Source organism: Trichomycterus rosablanca, chromosome 7 (genome assembly GCF_030014385.1).
Source record: "Trichomycterus rosablanca isolate fTriRos1 chromosome 7, fTriRos1.hap1, whole genome shotgun sequence".
Classification (NCBI taxonomy): domain Eukaryota; kingdom Metazoa; phylum Chordata; class Actinopteri; order Siluriformes; family Trichomycteridae; genus Trichomycterus; species Trichomycterus rosablanca.
Window position 1 is genome coordinate 40,801,543 of NC_085994.1, and position 18,572 is coordinate 40,820,114.

At 41.5% G+C, this 18,572-nt stretch overlaps 2 protein-coding genes across 3 annotated transcripts in view; one reads left to right on the plus strand and one right to left on the minus strand.

Annotated features, from left to right (window-relative positions):
• Nucleotides 1-1,137: 1,137 nt before the first annotated feature.
• On the minus strand, nt 1,138-9,797 carry stac3 (SH3 and cysteine rich domain 3). Of its 2 annotated transcripts, XM_062999562.1 has the most exons (13): nt 9,655-9,797; nt 8,572-8,631; nt 6,930-7,008; nt 5,960-6,116; nt 5,397-5,494; nt 5,245-5,305; nt 4,501-4,598; nt 3,861-3,927; nt 3,580-3,617; nt 3,365-3,456; nt 2,527-2,578; nt 2,312-2,449; nt 1,138-1,327 (listed from the first exon to the last, which is right to left on the minus strand). In XM_062999562.1, the coding sequence occupies exons 2-13, from the start codon at nt 8,586-8,588 to the stop codon at nt 1,229-1,231; spliced, it is 996 nt and encodes a 331-aa protein (XP_062855632.1). In that variant the 5' UTR covers nt 8,589-8,631; nt 9,655-9,797; the 3' UTR covers nt 1,138-1,228. The 2 variants fall into 2 exon arrangements, with proteins under 2 accessions (XP_062855632.1, XP_062855633.1); XM_062999563.1 differs by lacking the exons at nt 5,245-5,305; nt 5,397-5,494; nt 5,960-6,116; ... (1 more) ...; nt 8,572-8,631; nt 9,655-9,797 and adding an exon at nt 4,822-4,861.
• A 2,892-nt stretch (nt 9,798-12,689) lies between these two features.
• Nucleotides 12,690-18,572, plus strand: part of kif5aa (kinesin family member 5A, a) — a 29,003-nt gene continuing 23,120 nt past the window's right edge. Inside the window, exons 1-7 of the mRNA XM_062999455.1 lie at nt 12,690-13,135; nt 15,576-15,663; nt 15,944-16,017; nt 16,434-16,538; nt 17,280-17,328; nt 17,971-18,026; nt 18,106-18,193. Coding sequence (XP_062855525.1) covers nt 13,007-13,135; nt 15,576-15,663; nt 15,944-16,017; nt 16,434-16,538; nt 17,280-17,328; nt 17,971-18,026; nt 18,106-18,193 — 589 coding nt within the window. The 5' untranslated portion in view covers nt 12,690-13,006. The remainder of the gene's footprint in view (nt 13,136-15,575; nt 15,664-15,943; nt 16,018-16,433; nt 16,539-17,279; nt 17,329-17,970; nt 18,027-18,105; nt 18,194-18,572) is intronic.

Genomic DNA, 18,572 nt, shown 5'->3' on the forward strand with positions numbered 1-18,572 from the left:
TCAAACTGCACAGCCAGAGAGAGAAAAATACAGAAAGAAGGGAAGAAAACGTCCCGTCCATCGTGTTTATCTAGAGAAATCAAAGTAAACCCAGTTCAGAGATGAAAGTCCTGCTGAAGGCGTTCCTCGGCCCCCCTGGATTTCCACCGGACGCTCATGGGGTCATGAGAAAGTAATACGGGTGGAGTGGAGACGGGGACGACTGTTTATTTTCCGTCAGCAGTGTGAAGATCCTGCACAATGAGCTTTTACTGTCTCACACACGTTCATTTCACACGAAGTTTAAAACATCTATCATTTATTTCTCTTCAATCTTTTATATTTATTTACTTTCCCTGCAGGAGCTCCGGACTGTTTTTCTGCCTCTAAACAGCCCCAAAGTCTCACAGGAAACGTGCAAACTGCACACACTGTTTACACTGTCATTCCCAGCCCCACAGGATCTGTAAGAATAATCAGATGTGAACAAAACAAGCAGACACTACAGGATCAGCTGGTTTACATATAATAATAATAATAATAATAATAATAATAATAAATAAAACCTGAGTCTTAGTCAGCAATCACACTTCTTTTAATGTAAGTTTCCTCACTTGTATATTGTGGTTATAAGGGTGGAGGAGTAATCGCTTGTGTCTGAGAGACGCTTATAGTCTGGATTTAGGTCCATCTGATTTCCATATTTTTGGTTCTGCTCTGTTTGGTTCTGTTCTGTTCTGTAGTAATCGCTCATGTCTAAGAGACGCTTGTAGTCCTGATTTAGCTCCATCTGATTTCTACCTTTTTGGTTCTGTTCTGTTCTATTTGGTTCTGTTCTATTTGGTTCTGTTCTGTAGTAATCACTCGTGTCTGAGAGACGCTTATAGTCCGGATTTAGCTCCATCTGATTTCCACCTTTTTGGTTTTGTTCTGTACTGTTTGTGTGTGTGTGTGTGTGTGTGTGTGTGTGGTGACCTGTCTGAAGTGTTTCCTATCTTTCCACCCAATATAACACCGCAACCCTGACCAGGATAAATTAATGGTAAAACAGACAATGAATGAATGAAAGAAGTCAGAATGAACGTGTGTGTGTGTGTGTGTGTGTGTGTGATAGATGCTGTGTGTTGAGTGTTTCTCCAGTAATAAGCATGTAGGCACTTTATCATCTCTCAGTTTTATTAATGATTCTATCTCAGGTAACCAGACCTGCTTCGTTTACAGTTCAGTACAGAAGGTGCAGCGGTGAGGTTCAGATCTCCTGCAGCAGGTCAGCAGGGAAGAATCCCAGTTTACGGCCTGTACTGACCTTCAGATAACCGTTCACTTCTTCTCCTTTCTTCACCACGATCTAGATAACACACAAACACACACACACACACACACACACACAGGAAAAGCCCTGAGAACGTGTGTGTTAGTGTGTGTGTACACAGACTCACACTTCATCACCCTGATCAGGATTAAGCGATTACTGAAGATAATCATCAGGTCACCACGACTGAACTACCAACTTGAAGGTCCTTCCAAAAAAACTACACATCCTCAGCCTGCGATTATTCTTCCATTCGCCGGCCACGCCCGATTTTCGATTATCGAAGGTGGCCAGGAACCGGCTTCTGGCGCTTTCTGTTCAAGAGGACGCCACGGGCTCACCTTGAGAAGAACGTTCATACAAGACCTGAAGGCTCTGGATATCATGCTGGACCAGGGTTCGAATTATGGGTAGAGTCGGGGTTAGGGGGTCTGACCCTACTAATTAATACAACAGATTGGGAGGTCTGTGTAATGTTATGGTTAAGGTCGCTGAATGGAGAACATTTAAGATCTAAGGTCAAGAGCTCATCAATCACCTAATTAGTGCATCTTATCAAAGTATATATCATTCAATTCAATCAGGAATAAGCGGCGTATGTTTATTACACATATACAGAATTTTTGGGCATGGGGTTGGCGCGGGGTGGCACAGCGTAAAGCACATGGAACCGGACAATTAGATTTGTCACCGAGAACCAGTTCGCCATACTGGTGACCAAACAGTGTATAATACAAACACAGGACTGTTCAGAATTCATGATTATAATATTATACAGAGGAACCTCGATTTAACGGACAAAATCTGGAAAACCAAACATCCGGTCCGAGACCAGTAGTTCAGTAATTGTCCGCTAGGCGGCGCACGTCTCTCTGTTTACATGAGTGATAGGTTTATTTTGTCGGGAGGCTCGCTCTGTTCTCGCCTACTCTTCATTTTACAGACCCCCCTTGTAGTCCGTTAAATCGAGGTTCCAGGTATATTTTTGTTAATGCCACACACACACACACACACACACACCTGGTCTTTCTTCAGCGTGATCTGGCCCATCTCTCGGTTCCCCACGAAGGAGCGCATCACCTTGTACACTCTCTCCCCCGCTCGCACTCGGATGATGTACGTCATGGGCAGGTAACCGGTTTTCTCCCCGATCTTACCCTGCAACACACACGTGTGTGTGAACGTCCAGATGCAGAACGTTACCTGGGAGTCGTGACGTTGCTAAAAACACTCACCCGCCACCATTCTTCATTAGAGTCGTCGATGACTGTGATACGATCGCCGGGACTGAAACACACAGAGAGGAAAAGCTGATCCTTCCAGGAATTAGAGAATAAAATCTTTATTACAGCCCTCCTTGTTTCTACACTCACTGTCCATTTTATCAGCTCCACTTACCATATAAAAGCACTTTGTAGTTCTACAATTACTGACTGTAGTCCATCTGTTTCTCTACATGCTTTGTTACCCGCTTTTAAGCTGTTCTTCAATGGTCAGGACCCCCCACAGGACCACCACAGAGCAGGTATTATTTAGGTGGTGGATGATTCTCAGCACTGCAGTGACACTGACATGGTGGTGGTGTGTTAGTGTGTGTTGTGCTGGTATGAGTGGATCAGATACAGCCGTGTCCACTCACTGTCCACTCTATTAGACTCTCCTACCTAGTCGGTCCACCTTGTAGATGTAAAGTCAGAGACGATCGCTCATCTATTGCTGCTGTTTGAGTCGGTCATCTTCTAGATCTTCATCAGTGGTCACAGTTGCGCTGTTGGCTGGATATTTTTGGTTGGTGGACTATTCTCAGTCCAGCAGTGACAGCGAGGTGTTTAAAACCTCCATCAGCACCAGCACAACACACACTAACACACCAGCACCATGTCAGTGTCACTGCAGTGCTGAGAATCATCCACCACCTAAATAATACCTGCTGACCATTGAAGAACAGCATGAAAGGAGCTAACAAAGCATGCAGAGAAACATATGGACTACAGTCAGTAATTGACAGTGAGTGCAGAAACAAGGAGGTGGTTTTAATGTTATTTATAATATAATAAAACTAAAAGCTCATACTGGAAGTCCAGGTCGTCCTTTTCGATGGCTTTGAAGCGGTACAGAGCCAGGTAGTAGTGAGTCTGACTAAACGTCTGCTGCTGCTTTTTATTCTTCAAGGAAACAAACACCCGGTCAGTAATACGACTTTATTAACGACATATAACCACAATGTTTAATGCTACTGTGACCACAATATTATTGAAAAGAACTGAAATCGAGATCTCACGTCTTACTTTGTCGTCTGTATCCTTCTTATCTGCGTCCTGCTTTCCTGCATCAACACGAGCAACACGACTCAGTAATAAGCTCCAATCACTCAGAGAAAAATATTAATTTACACTTAAAGTATTAAAACATCATCAGTTACTATTTAGAATGTGTAGATATATTTAGGGCATGAGTCCCAGTAGTTATATTCCAATATCCCAAGAATACTGCAACAATGGACTGTTACTGGTCATAAGAAGAGCATAATTGCATTGCTTGATACCCAAAAATCCAGTTATTTTTTTACCTTCTCCTCCTTCTTCACCCTCTTTGGGCTGCTGAGCTTCTTCCTCTTCCATCATCATCATCACCATCTTGAGAAAAAATGTTCAATGTTATTGTGTTTATATATATTTCATTAAGGAATCTGCAAGGAAATGCATCTAATAAATAAACGAAATGTATTAATTATGTATAAATTGATGGAGATTGGCATGTGTGTGTGTGGTGGGGGGGGGGATGATTTACAGAATAATGTCCATAAGCCATGCCACTGGGCAGTTCAATTCTTAGCTCTGCTACCGGCCGCCCGGGCGCCTCCACACAGACATGATTGGCTAATGTCTGGCCCACAGAGACGGGGGATAACGGAGATCAGTGCGTGACTCTATGTACACGATACTGATCCCTGTGTGAACCCACCTCTTGCAGGTGAAAAGAAGCGGTTGGCACCTGCACACGTATCAGAGGGGGTGTGTGTTAGGTACGGCCCTTTTCGGTCAGGACTGGTGGACTAAAAAGATATGACCGAGGGAACTGGATACGACTAGATTGGGATGAAAGGGGGAAAACGCATTAAAACTGAGTATTTATAAATAATTCTACCGTATCTCCACCTCCTTTAGAACATGTGACCCACTGTTATATGTTTATAAAATAAAACTCACGTTCTTTTTATCTTCGGATCTTTTCTTCCTCTCTTTATTAGCCATGATCACACCACTCCGCAGAGTTTCAAACACCGGGTCAGAACGATTCTGCTGCCCTACACACCAACACACCAACACCCAAACACGGTATTACTGCAGGGTGATCAGGAGCCGACTCGTGACAGCAACATTAGTTACGTGTTATATTATATATATATATATGATCCGACATCACTCTGATCGTGTCATTTTCTGTTCTCTAATAATAATAATAATAATAATAATAATAATAATAATAATAATAATAACGCTCCGGCCATCTTAACCCACAACACACACAATGTGTAAATGTTCCAGCCAGCTTCCGGCGTAGTGATGAAGCGTCGCTCCCTACTCCCTCCTTTGGACTCGAATCTCACTTGAAGCTTTTAACTGGAACCTTCTTGTTACAGAAATTACATTCATTTACACAATGAGGAGGAAAGTAAAGGCACGAAGTAAAACGGCTAAATACACTCGCTAATCTGTTATTGTTTTTTATCTGAACTTACAGATTATTTCTTTATTTCTACGCTACATTTACAATATATGTTTTGTGTTTATTATATTGACTCGTAACTTGACTCGGATTCGTATTTTGTGACTTGTGAACATCTCTGCTTCTTGTATCCTTTGACGACTTTTTAAATAAAATCGGCGCCTCTGATTACAGCCCTGTCCCAATACTTACAGTACAGACTCCTTTAACTTTAGGACACTCACCGGGGTTGTTTATTTCCTGATCGTACAGCGGGGAGCTGTACGCTCGTCTGAAACCTGGAGGCTGAGGAAGAATCGAGAGTGTAAATAAACACAGTGAACAGGTTCAGGTGTAAAACGCGGTACTGTACATGTTTACAGATTTATAATCTCACTATTTTGCCGAAGCATCTCTGGAACTCCACGTAGGACTGGCACGCATGATGGATGTTGGTCTTGCAGTTCTTGCAGCGCAGGGCGAATTTGTTATTGACTGAGAAACAAGATAAAACAAGTTAAAGTGATTTTATTTCTCTTCATGTTGCGTTTAGGTTCATGTCGGCCAGCAGGGGGCGCGCAGGCGCGGATTAACCTTTAAACTGCTGTCCAGTAGTGGCTGTTACTAACAGTATTATTGTATTTTTTATGTCTCTGTTTATTTTTCGAGAGGTTAGGTTGTTACTCACTGGTGGATTGAGTGGCTGGCGCTAAGTGGCAAACCAGCTCCTGTCTTTCCCCTGAAGTCTAACTCTGTTTTAGTGTCTATGCCAAATTTTAGCAGTGCTAACGACCTAGACTGGAAAAGCAGGTTGACAATAGAACTACACGGGTATATAAGGTTTATAACCAAGATCATGGTCTAGTTCCTTATTCCTCCTTTATCTACACACATCATTTTAATACTAAATATCTGCATTTATCCTTCTGTCCTGGCAAATTAAACCATATAAGAACTCACGGACAATCATCCGAGCGCAGACGTCGCAGAACTTGGGCGTTTTGCAGTAGTGGTCCTTGAATTTATGCGGCCTGTCGTTCACCATGACCACGGTCTCAGGAGTGGGTGGAGGTGGAGCCTCCTCTTCCTCCACTTCTTCATCGTACACGAAATATACCTGAAACACAGAGACCCACAAACACGGAGGAAATAAACACGACTGATAAACGTGGAAAAAAGTACATTTAAACCTTTCAGATCCTCAAACTACAGTGTGAAAGAATAATCGCCCCTCTTCAAACCTGGTAGCTGGTTGTGCCACCCGTGACAGTAATGACGGCAATGAAACACACAGTTGGAGAGTTTTTAAGCATGAACCCGAAGGAGACTGTCCACACGTCAGTTCGTGACCTAAAGCTCAAGCGACAAGACGACGATCCGCCTCTGAACGGCTCAAGGAAACAAAACGGAAGTTCTGGAGCGTCCGAGTCAAAATCCTGACTCGAATCCCATCGAGATGCCGCGACGGGACCTTAAACGGGCAGCTTGTGCTTCGCTGGCATTTCAAAAACAAACGCTGTTAAAATAGAGCGACCCTCTGAGTGATCTTTTTATTTATCTTTATTTTATTTAGCCTTCTGCAAAGGCTTCTCACAAGACTACAGCTTGGAGTGTGTTTGTGTGTGGGAATTTGTGCCCATTCAGTCCAAAAAATGACAATATTTGTATGGCTGGGCGCTGACTGATCAGTCGGTGTTCCAGTTCATTCCAGAGCTGTTGAGTGGGGCTGAGGTCAGGGCTCTATGCAGGACCCTGGATATGCTGTCATGCTGGAAGTCACGCTGGAACAGGATAGAGCCTTCCCTTAACTGTTAATGCAAAGTTGTAAGCATATAATTTCATTTATGTGGCTGGCACACGTGAAGGGGCGTCCCAATACTTTTGTCCATATAGTGTGTGTTACTGAATGTGATATTTTTGTGAGACGTACCGTGTGATCGTCCTCTCTGACCACATTTTCTGGAACCGGTGGATTATCATGGATGTCCAGAGAATCCTTGTCCTCAAGTCTAGAATGTTACACACACACGCTCTGTAAAGCACTTTCACTGACTTGTGTATTACTGATGTCTTAATATACATTTATTTATGGAAATTTCATAGCATTAAAGCAGCATTTGCTTTGATTACTCCTCCACACACACACACACACACACACAGTCATGTTTCTTCGGCTCATGTAGCAGTCACTAATGAGCATGCGCACGTGTTGTTAGCTCCCAGTTTAGTTTTACAACAGCGTCTGTAGCTTGATTTAAGCTCCGGGGTCAGTAATTTGGTCAGTAATGTGAGTGTAGACGGTAATAAACTGTTATTAAAGTCTCTCAGCTACACAGTGGCAGAAGTTTCCTCGTGTTTGTTCGTCCTGGAACCCTGAAGAGAAGTTGCTGCTGCCTCTCTTCCTATTTCACTGTTTTCACGTTATACTCACAGCGCTCGCTAGAGGGCGTTAAAGTCGCAGTAACACGTTCATTCCGTTTTAATTCAAACACCGTTAGCATATTAGCATGACCGGTATGTTTACATTATTGCGACGCATTTAAATAATATAATCAAATATTTTAACTAAAATATAAGAGAATAGAATACAGGTGTAATGATTAAAAGGCAGAAAACAGTGCATAACAAGTGAACACTGTCTCTGTAAAGGTCATTCAGGGCTAAGGTGACCATTTCCATAACCCCCAAAAAGAAGAACATCAGACCACAAAAGAAGGCCTTCAGAGACCAAAAAGAAGAACATCAGATCCCAAAAAGGAGAACATCAGACCCCAAAAAGAAGAACATCAGACCCTAATAAGGAGAACATTTGACCCCGAAAAGGAGAACATCAGACCCCAAAAAGGAGAACATTAGACCCCAAAAGGAAGAACATCAGACCCTAATAAGGAGAACATCTGACCCCGAAAAGGAGAACATCAGACCCCGAAAAGGAGAACATCAGACCCCAAAAAAGAACATCAGACCCCAAAAAAGTAGAACATCAGACCCCAAAAAAGGAGAACATCAGACCCCGAAAAGGAGAACATCAGACCCCAAAAAAGAACATCAGACCTCAAAAAAGGAGAACATCAGACCCCGAAAAAGTAGAACATCAGACCCCAAAAAGGAGGAACATCAGACCCCAAAAAGGAGAACATCAGACCCCAAAAGGAGAACATCAGATCTCAAAAAAGGAGAACATCAGACCCCAAAAAGAAAGACATCAGACCCTGAAAAGGAGAACATCAGACCCCAAAAAGAAGGACATCAGACCCCGAATAGGAGAACATCAGACCCCAAAAAGGAGAACATCAGACCCCAAAAAGGAGGAACATCAGACCCCCCAAAAGTAGGACATCAGACCCCAAAAAGGAGAACATCAGACCCCACAAAAGAAGGACATCAGACCCCAAAAAGGAGGAACATCAGACCCCAAAAACGAGGACATCAGCTGTGGTTCTGTGTTTTATAATGTTCACTGTACTCAGGTGATCTGCTACAGTGTTCTTTACAGTGATCAGGGTTGCAGTCCTTCCTGTGCCCAGCTGGAAACACTGGCTACAAGATGGCGAGCAAGAATAAATACTCACTGGTCATACTGCGCCATTGTGCGGTGTACCGGTCTGCCTTTGCTTCGTAGTGATCACGCCCTGGGGAAATATAAACATAATTTAATAAACCAATAGTTTTGGGCAACAAGACGTGGCTCAGTCAGTGTACCAATTCATCCTGGTGTTTGGTTTCTCCACACCAAATTCTAGTGCACAAAAGTGGCTAAAGTGGCGTAAAACTCTTGGACTCTTTCATTATTTGGAGCAAAGGAATCAACAGCAGACCAATAACCCTAACATCTTAACATGCGGCCCATTTCAGACCAGTGGTTGGTTCATTAGATCTGCTGTTGTCTATACTGTATTAGTGGAGATCAGCGTTCTTATTATCTCTCTTCTGCAGAGGGACACTCAGTTTTGGACAAACAGGAGCTCGGTTTAAAGGATCTCCAGCGTCCTGCACAGAGACCTGACCTCAGCACCACTCAACCAACCATTCTGGAATGAACCAGAACATCAACGTCATACAAACACGGGCACAAATTGCAAATTGCAAACTGAATGGGCACAAATTCCCATACACAGACATGTGTCAAAGTCTTGTGTGAAGCTTCTCAGAGGCCAACTCTGTATTAATAGCATTTGTTTTTAAAATGGGACGTCCGACAGGCTCACGGCCAGGCGTCCAAACCTGTACTGTCGTACATAAGCAGTGGATCTGGGTAAAGTGGCATAATGATTTATTTAGAATGGGTGTCCACATACTTTTGGCCACGTAGTCTATCACATGTTTCAAGACTGGTCCTTATGTATCGTAGGAGGTAAAAGTTTTTGGTCCTTCCTGGCTTTTTAAACAGCAGTCAGAGGAGCCCAAAATGGGGTACTCTATAGGGTACCAGAGAGGAGCATTTAAAAAAAACTGTTATAGCGTTTAATCTTTACACATGGACACACACACACACACACACACACACAGCTGCTATTCCTGGATTATTTTGCCCAGTAGCAGCAGACGTAGTACATTTTAAAACATGTTTACAATATTTAACAAATAAACCTGTCATTTATTATTTGTCAGTATTATTTAATACACACATAAGACACACACACACACATACTCACCTGCTGATCGTTTTGGATCTAAAAGCCACCCGGCAGATCGGAAAAGTTATACACGTGGGCCCAAAACACCAGTATAAAATGATAGTGCCAATATTTTTAGGTCCAGGTAGGTTCTGCGGTGCGTGTTTGACTGGACTGATACTGTACATGTGAACTAAATACCGCCGTCATTCTCCTGAATGCTATAATTGGCGTGTACATATATATATATATATAGTGTGTGTGTGTGTGTGTGTGTCATTTTGAGGAGTTGAGACAGGTGGATGCTTCAAATGAACTCGGGTCATATGATATAACATTTCAAACACACACACACACACACACACACACACACACACACCAAGCCAGCAATGGGACTCGAGTCTGACCTGATTCTGAATGGATGTAACTGTCATGTTTACTTATCAATCTACTCCTAATCACCCGTAGTAATGAAATGATATATTTACAAAAGTATTCAGACCCTTTGGCAAGCTTCACACGCCCAGATTTGGGCGGTTTATCCCATTGTTTTTGCCAGATCCTCTCAAGTTCTGACAGGTTCGATGGTGATGATGGAGTCTGTGCTTTGTCCGAGCCAGTCATCATTCAGAGACTTGCCGTAAATCCACTTCGGTGTTGTTTTGACTGTATGCTTGGGGTCATTGCCATGTTTACATTTACATTTACATTTTCTGCATTTAGCAGACGCTCTTATCCAGAGCTTCCATAGTAAACATTTCATTTCTCAAGTTTTAGTAAACAACAGTCGAAGAACACAAATCTGCTGAAACCTGTTAGAAGCAGTGTTTTGTGTTTTTTTTTTTTTAAGGAAATGGAAAAATTTTTAGTAAATAAATACAAGTCAGCTTAAGTGCTTAGTAAAAAGGTGATGAAGGTTTTTAATCGTTTTTTAAAGACAGTAAGAGACTCAGATGTTCGGACAGACAGAGGAAGTTCATTCCACCACTTCCACAAGAGCCTTGATGCTTGTCTTCCTTTAGTCCTGGGTGGAGGATCAAGTCGAGCGAGACTAGTGGCTCGGAGGTTGCGTGGTACAGAGCGGGGTTTGATTAGACCGCGAGGGTAGCTTGGGGCTGCTCCATTTTTGGCTTTGTAGGCGAGCATCAGTGTTTTAAACTGAATACGTGCAGCTACAGAAAGCCAGTGAAGAGAACGCAGCAGTGGGGTGATGATGTGGCAGCAGTGGGGTGATTATGTGGCAGCAGTGGGGTGGTGATGTGGCAGTGTTTAGGTTGGTTAAAAACTAGACAGGCAGCTGCATTTTGAATGAGCTGCAAGGGTTTAATAGTGGACATGGGAGCTCCTGCCAGGAGGGAGTTGCAGTCGTCCAACCGTGAGATTACAAGTGATTGGACCAGAATCTGAGTAGCTTCTCTGGAGAGAAATGGCCGAATCTTCCTGATGTTGTACAGGAGGAACCGGCACGATCTTGTCATGTTGCCATGTTAAAGGTCAGCTCCTGCTCCAGTGAGTCTGTCTGCATTCCGGAAAAAAAGAAAGGTTTTCTGAATTCATGTGTTTCAGTCACAACAATCACTGACAGGTGTAATAAATCAGTGATATCAGGGAAATGTTTCCAGCTTCGCAGCAACAGTTCAGGGAAGGTCCTTCCCTGTTCCAGCATGAGTGAGCTCTATAAAGACATGAAGAACCGGAACACCAACTGAGCATCAGTGCCCAGCCATATGAACACTGTTATCTTTTGATGTTATGGGCACAAATTCCCACAGACACACTTGTGAGAAGTCTTGTGAGAAGCATCTCAGAAGGGCGTCTGTTGTTCTAGCTGAAAAGATCACACTTGGGTCGCTCTGTTTTAATACAGTTTGTTTTTTAATGGAATGTTTGGCAAGCTCATGGTCAGGTGTCCAAATACTTTTGGCCTGAGTTTTTCACAGAACGCTTCATGCTGAATTTTTAGCTCCAACATCGCCATGTTCCCTGCGCATAAACACTGTAACACGGTATGTATTCATTCAGCAAGGATGAGTGTGTGTGTGTGTGTGGTGGGGTAGGTCGTAGGGGGTAGGGGGTGGATTTAGGGAACCGGGGTTGTGCTGAGGAAGGAGATGTTTGCTTTGTCATTGTCGTGGAGCTGCGTGGCCGTGCCTGTGTAACGAGGTTGCCAAATTGGTATTTTTTACCACCACACCAGTTAAGCTCTACTGTGTAATTCTGACCAGGGTTCTTATATTAATTAATTAATTAAATAAATAAATAAATAAATACAAACATTTCCCAATGCATCAGATGTAGCTGTTAAATCATTTTACTAGCTTATTAAACATGTAAAAAACATAAACATGTATGCACAAAAGGGGCTGAAGGGTGCCTGATTTCCCAGGGTCCTTTCTATGTAGAGTTGGCATGTTCTCCCAGTGTCTGTGTATCTGTGTCTGTCATGCAGACAGGCTAGATGGAGCTACTCAAACGTGGCAGTGTGTGCCCTATTAAGGATTGGCGATGAATCGGAGGATAACGCGGTGGTAAGATGAAAGATAAATGAATAAAGGTGTTTTGCTAGATAAATAAATAGCTGATAAGATGTCTGAGTAGACGTTCGCCCGGCTGATAGCACCACTGAGATTTGAACACCAAAGGGCAGGAAACACCCCGGACAGGTTGGCAGTCCACCACAGGGCAAACACACACACACAAACTAAGGACAATAGCTCCAATTGGTCTTACTGCATATCTTTGGACTTGTTGGAGGAGACTGGAGTGCCCAGAGGAAACCCACATGGACACAGGAAGAAAGGACTAGGCTACCTGGCTGGCGAATGGAACCCAGGCTCTTTTGCTTTGAGGCAACAGCATTGGCCACTACGCCAACATGCCCCTCTACATATATTCTGATATTTAATATTTGGAATTAGGATTAGTAGAGAAGGTCCTAACATGTGTTTTATTGGTTTAATCTCATTAAGAGATCTTTCACAGAAGGATTGGTGCTGATGTGGTTATTTCTTCCCAACCTGGCAACCCTGGGTTGTGCTATAAGCGCTGCAGACCGCACCCTGGCCTCCGCATCACCACAGCTCAGCATCCTTCACAGCATCCTCCGGCCGCCATCTCACACAGGCCCCCGGCCTAAAACAACAACAGCAACAACATCAGCAACATCAGCAGCAGAAATACAAACATAAAGAGACGAGATTTTAGTTCAGAGAGGAAATTCTGTCCCTAAATCAGCCCGTGTTTCTCTCATCACTGGCCCGGAGGTTCCTGCGACGTTCCGGATTTTTAAAGCCTCGGGGATTGAAGGGAAGGACGCCGGTTTAACTCTCGGTTTAGTTCAATTTAATCCTTCTTTGTTTCGGCTTTATTGTCCGGTGCAGTTTTTTCCAGGATGACCGACGCTGTCGCTGAGTGTAACATCAAGGTCCTGTGTCGATTCCGTCCTCTCAACCAGGCCGAGATTCTGCGGGGAGACAAATTTCTCCCAGTGTTCCAAGGGGACGATACCGTCACTGTCGGGGTATTGATGCTTTTATTTCTTTATTATGTTTAGATCTATAAGTTTAATACCTGATTTAGCTCTTAAAAGTTGTTATTATTGTATATTTAATGCTTTTATAATGATGATGTGTATTGGGATGCTTGATGCTGCTGTTTATCATCTGATGGACCAGATGACGCAGTGAACATGAATCCAGTTTTTATTTCCTCTGCTGCTAGAATTAATCTGTTTATCACCAAACTGAACTGTGTTTAATGTGTGGAACAACATTATAACAATATTTGAATCCTTCTGCAGTAGGTGGGTTTAAAAGCTCATTATGCGGTGGTGGGCCTGGTCATTGCTTATAGGTTAGAACCGCAATTCACTGTTTACTACTAATACTACCATTCTTACTGGTACTACTACCACTAATCTTAATACTACTACTACTATCAATACCACTACGACTAACAATATTAATACTACTATTATATTGCTATTATTACCAATACTGATATTCCTAGTCTATATAATATTACTATTATTACTACTACAACGAATACTAATGCAACTGATTACTAATACTACTAGTCTTAATGCTTCTACTGCTATTCCTACTACTGTTAATAGTACTCTTTCTACTAATATTGTTAATACTAATTTTAATACTATTACTACTACTTACATTATTTCTACTGCTAGTACTAGTATTAATTGTACTACTAATATTGCTATTATTACCAATTCTAATATTCCTAATCTCAATACTACTACCATTAATAGTACTATTAACACTACTACTTCTACTAATATTACGACTGCTATTACTAGTATTAATTCTACTACTAATATTGCCATTATTATCTATTCTAATATCCCTAATTTCAATATTACTACTAGCCTGGACCTTGATATTACTACTATTAACACTACTATTTCTACTAATACTACTACTGCTGTTACTAGTGTTAATTTTACTACTAATATTGCTATTATTACCTATTCTAATATCCCTAATCTCAATATTACTACTATTAACACTACTACTTCTACTAATAATACTACTGCTAAGAATTATAATAGTTAAAACATGGTAAATAAGTCAAATCTATCAAAACATGTTAAATTCTGAAGTGCAGATTCATTGTTCTGGGTGTAGTATGAATATTAATAATGATGATGAAGGTAAATATGATAATCCTTTAGGGTTACAGTATAACCTTAAAGGTAAACATGGTTTAAAATGGAGAACGTTCCGTGTCCTTGGCATATTAATCAAAATAATGAAGATTATACTAAAAATATATAATTGCTATAATTGTTGTTGTTGTTTTTATAGGTAATAAAGTAAAAAGAACAATAATACTGTTCATTAAAGTTACCTAAGCATGTTTAAAAGCAGAATTAAAAAGCACTGTCCTGAACGTTTGGCGTTTCTGTGAAATGAGATGAGGTCTTTGTTCCTGTATTGATTTGTAGAAGCAGGAATGAGACGTAGCCCAGATCTGGTGAGTTCCTGGATGTACGGAGATTTTTCTGTGCGGCTCACAAACAAGACTTTTATATTATTTTAAAACTCATGAAAACATCCAGTGAATCATTTTGCTTAGGTGATTGTGTGTATGCAAGTATGTATTTGGTGGGGTGTGAAGACATCTGCTTAGATAGGTGATTGTGTGTATGCAAGCAGGCACAGGGTGTGTGTTTGAACACTTTTGCTCAGATAGGTGATTGTGTGTATGCAAGTATGTATTTGGTGTGTTTGCTACTGGGATTTAGCCACAGGACACAAATGTTCCATCATATTGATTGATCAGTTAATCAGACACTAAAGCTCTGCATTGATTTGCAGTATTGGACTTAAGCATGACACAAAACCACCCCAGCATGCATCATTCTCTTAAATTACACAAGGGCTGCTTAACCACTGGATCACGGACCACATCTGGGCCATGAAACGCCCTCTAGTGGTGGAGCCTTGACCTGCATTCAGCAAAAACAACTGGGCTTTTTAAGCTACTGAGGCTTATTTTATTTAGTATTAATTTCTTTATTTGGCTGCTTTAGTACATATAAGGAGTCACCACAGCGGACCTGACAAGTGCGCCCCCCAGTGGCTAAGCTGATTCATGTATCTTTTACAGTGTGGAGGATGGTTGAGTGGCAAAAAATCCCCAAGGATCACTGTTGGTAACCAAGTTTCCAAAACTAGAAGCCAAAAGCATTAACCACAAACATACTTACTTTATAATTTTTTAAACACTACCAGGACTTTGGAACCTTGTTCTAGGGTCAGATACAAAAACAAATGAACAATCAAGGGTGGTTTGGTGTAAAAAGAAGGATAATTACACTAAAAAATAACCTCAGGTCCACTGTTAGGTAGGGTGGAGGGTCTGTAATGTAGTTCTGTTTAGCATTTCGTCCTCCGTTTGAGGGTCACGTTTGTAATCAGCCTGTTTTCTTGTGTTTTCAGGGGAGGTCCTTTGCATTCGATCGGGTTTTCCCCACCAACACCACTCAGGAGCAAGTGTACAACACCTGTGCCAAGCAGATCGTCAAGGGTCAGTGGGAAGCTGGCATTTTTCATCTACACTCATATTGCATGAACACAAACAAGCTCTGACTCAATAATCAGTGAGATGGATTTTTCTCTCGGATAACCGTGACTTCATCATGACGGAGTTTGGTTTAATCATGACCTTACTGTTGATGACATTATGTTGAAGTCACTGTATTATGTGGCAAATTCAATTTTATAAACTCGTATTGTTGGTACAGATCTTTTGTTATTGTTCATGCTGATCTGTGTGTGTGTGTGTGTGTGTGTGTGTGCTCGAGCAGATGTGTTGGGTGGGTACAATGGCACCATCTTTGCTTATGGGCAGACGTCCTCCGGAAAGACCCACACCATGGAGGTAAGAGTCCATCTGAATCTCTTAACAGTACAAATAAATAGGTGATTATGTGTATGTAAGTATGTATTTGGTTAGGGTGGGAATACTATTAAATAGGTGATTATGAGTATGCAAGTGTGTATTTGGTTATGGTGGGAATACTACTCAGATAAGTGATTATGAGTATACTTTAGCTCAGATAGGTGATTATGTGTATGCAAGAGTGTATTTGGTGGGTGTTTAAACACTAAACGCTTAAAATAGGTGATTGAGTGTATGCAGGTGTGTATTTGGTGGGGTGTGAATACTTTAGCTCAGATAGGTGATTGTGTGTATGCAAGTATGTATTTGGTTAACGTAGGAATACTACTACCTTTAAAATACTACTACTACTACTTAGTTGAACACTAAAATATTGCCCCGGTTTGGTGTAACAGGGTAACCTGCACGACCGTCAGCAGATGGGAATCATCCCCCGCATCGCAGAGGACATTTTCAACCACATTTTCTCCATGGATGAAAACCTGGAGTTCCACATCAAGGTAAACACGAACACGAACGCAGGCAGGTCAACAGTTACTGGCACTCTTGGTAAAGACGGCTTACAAAGCTAGTTAGAATTAGCTCTCACGGCTCTGTCTCCACCTCTTGGTTCTGATTTGTTACCTGTTTGCTGTATTCACCTGTTCCTCACCAACTCCTTGGATTCCAGGAGTTCCTGGCTGAGTGTCGTCATGCTCTACTCTTACAAAGCGTTCCTGATTAGGGTTCATGGTTTATGCTCTTGGCTGGTGTTTTGTGTTCTCTGGTCCTATTACTGGTTCCTCTTTTCTGTTCCTATGTCACGTTACGACCGGCAACTCCAGCCATTCACAGATCAGGAACTATCAGAACCCTCCGGCTCGGCTTACCCCCCTTACTCCTGCACATTACATGGTTTTACTTTTGGCTATATAATGTCTGTATTTTGGCTGTATAATGTCTCTTGAGGACTCTCGGTTTTACCCCACATGTTTTCTGTATTCTGTACCCATCAAATCATTTTAGTTTATTTTGAGGTGCGTTAATTTTCCCGTTTTCTCTTCTACTCATTTTTATTAAGTGTGCCAATATTTTATATCACATGTTGATATACGTAATGACATACGATGGTAAACATTTGCCGACCAACAGCACCCAGTAATAAATATCCTATATATCAGATCTTCAGTGTATTAAACACTTTGCTTTGTCGTCCCTGTGAGCCCCAGTAATCTCCCCCGACACCCCACTGTATGTTTCAGGTCTCCTACTTCGAGATCTACATGGAGAAAATCAGGGATCTACTGGATGGTTCGTTTCCTTTCTGATGTTTCTCACGATAAATTCTAGAACAGAAATACAACTGTGTATTAGAAATGAAGTGAAAATAATTTAGAGAATAAAGTGAAAATAATTTAGAGAATAAAGTGAAAATAATTTAGAGAATAAAGTGGAAATAATTCAAGAATAAAGTGGAAATAATTTCAGGAATGAAGTGGAAATAATTTCAGGAATGAAGTGGAAATAATTTAGAGGAAAAATTGGAAATAATTTAAAAAATAAAATGAAAATAATTTAGAGAATGAAGTGGAAATAATTTAAAGAATAAAATGGAAATAATTTAGAGAATAAAGTGGAAATAATTTAAGAATAAAGTGGAAATAATTTAGAGAATAAAGTGTAAATGATTTAAAGAATAAAATAAAAATAATTTTGAGAATGAAGTGGAAATAATTTAAGAATAAAGTGGAAATATTCTGGCTATAAAAACTTCCAGCCTGATGTTAAAATGAGGGACGTTGAGGATAAAGCTCGTCCATAATATTTTGACTTTATTATTAAAATCAACACCAGTTTTTTTAACAGTGGCTTTTAAACGCCGTTGTACAAACAGAATGTATTTATATAAATAAATGTTACATATTTACATCTTTGCTTCTCTCTTGTGTTTAGTCACCAAGACTAATTTATCCGTACATGAGGATAAGAACCGCGTTCCCTACGTGAAGGTACGTCGTGTCCCTCATCACGTCTGTATCGTATCTGAACGTTTGGATCTGAGCGTTTCTGACCTCTCGTCTCTTTCAGGGCTGCACTGAGCGTTTCGTGTCCAGTCCGGAGGAATGGATGGACGTGATCGATGAGGGAAAGTCCAACCGTCACGTCGCCGTCACCAGTGAGTCCAATCGTCACCTCGCTGCTTTTTAAAGAGTTTAAGAGTTCTAAAGACGACAAAAACATGTAGACACACTAAATGTGATACTAAATGTATACAGACATCAAGGGGTGAATATAAGTCAGACACTTCTTGAGTAACGTTGGTTGAAGGTCCAGTGGAATTGCTGGCGAGCCGTTTCAACTGTTTTCCGAAGCGCCGCTATTACGATACACTTCATTCTTAAGGGTCCCCAATAGGTGGAAGAACAGGTTACACCAGCACTGGGATCTCAGCTCTGTTGCCGGTCGACTGGGCGCCCCCTATTGTCTGCAGCAGGCTAAATCGGCCACTAGTCTGCTGGGTGGGAAAAGACGGGACTAAAAAGTAGGCGGGGTCT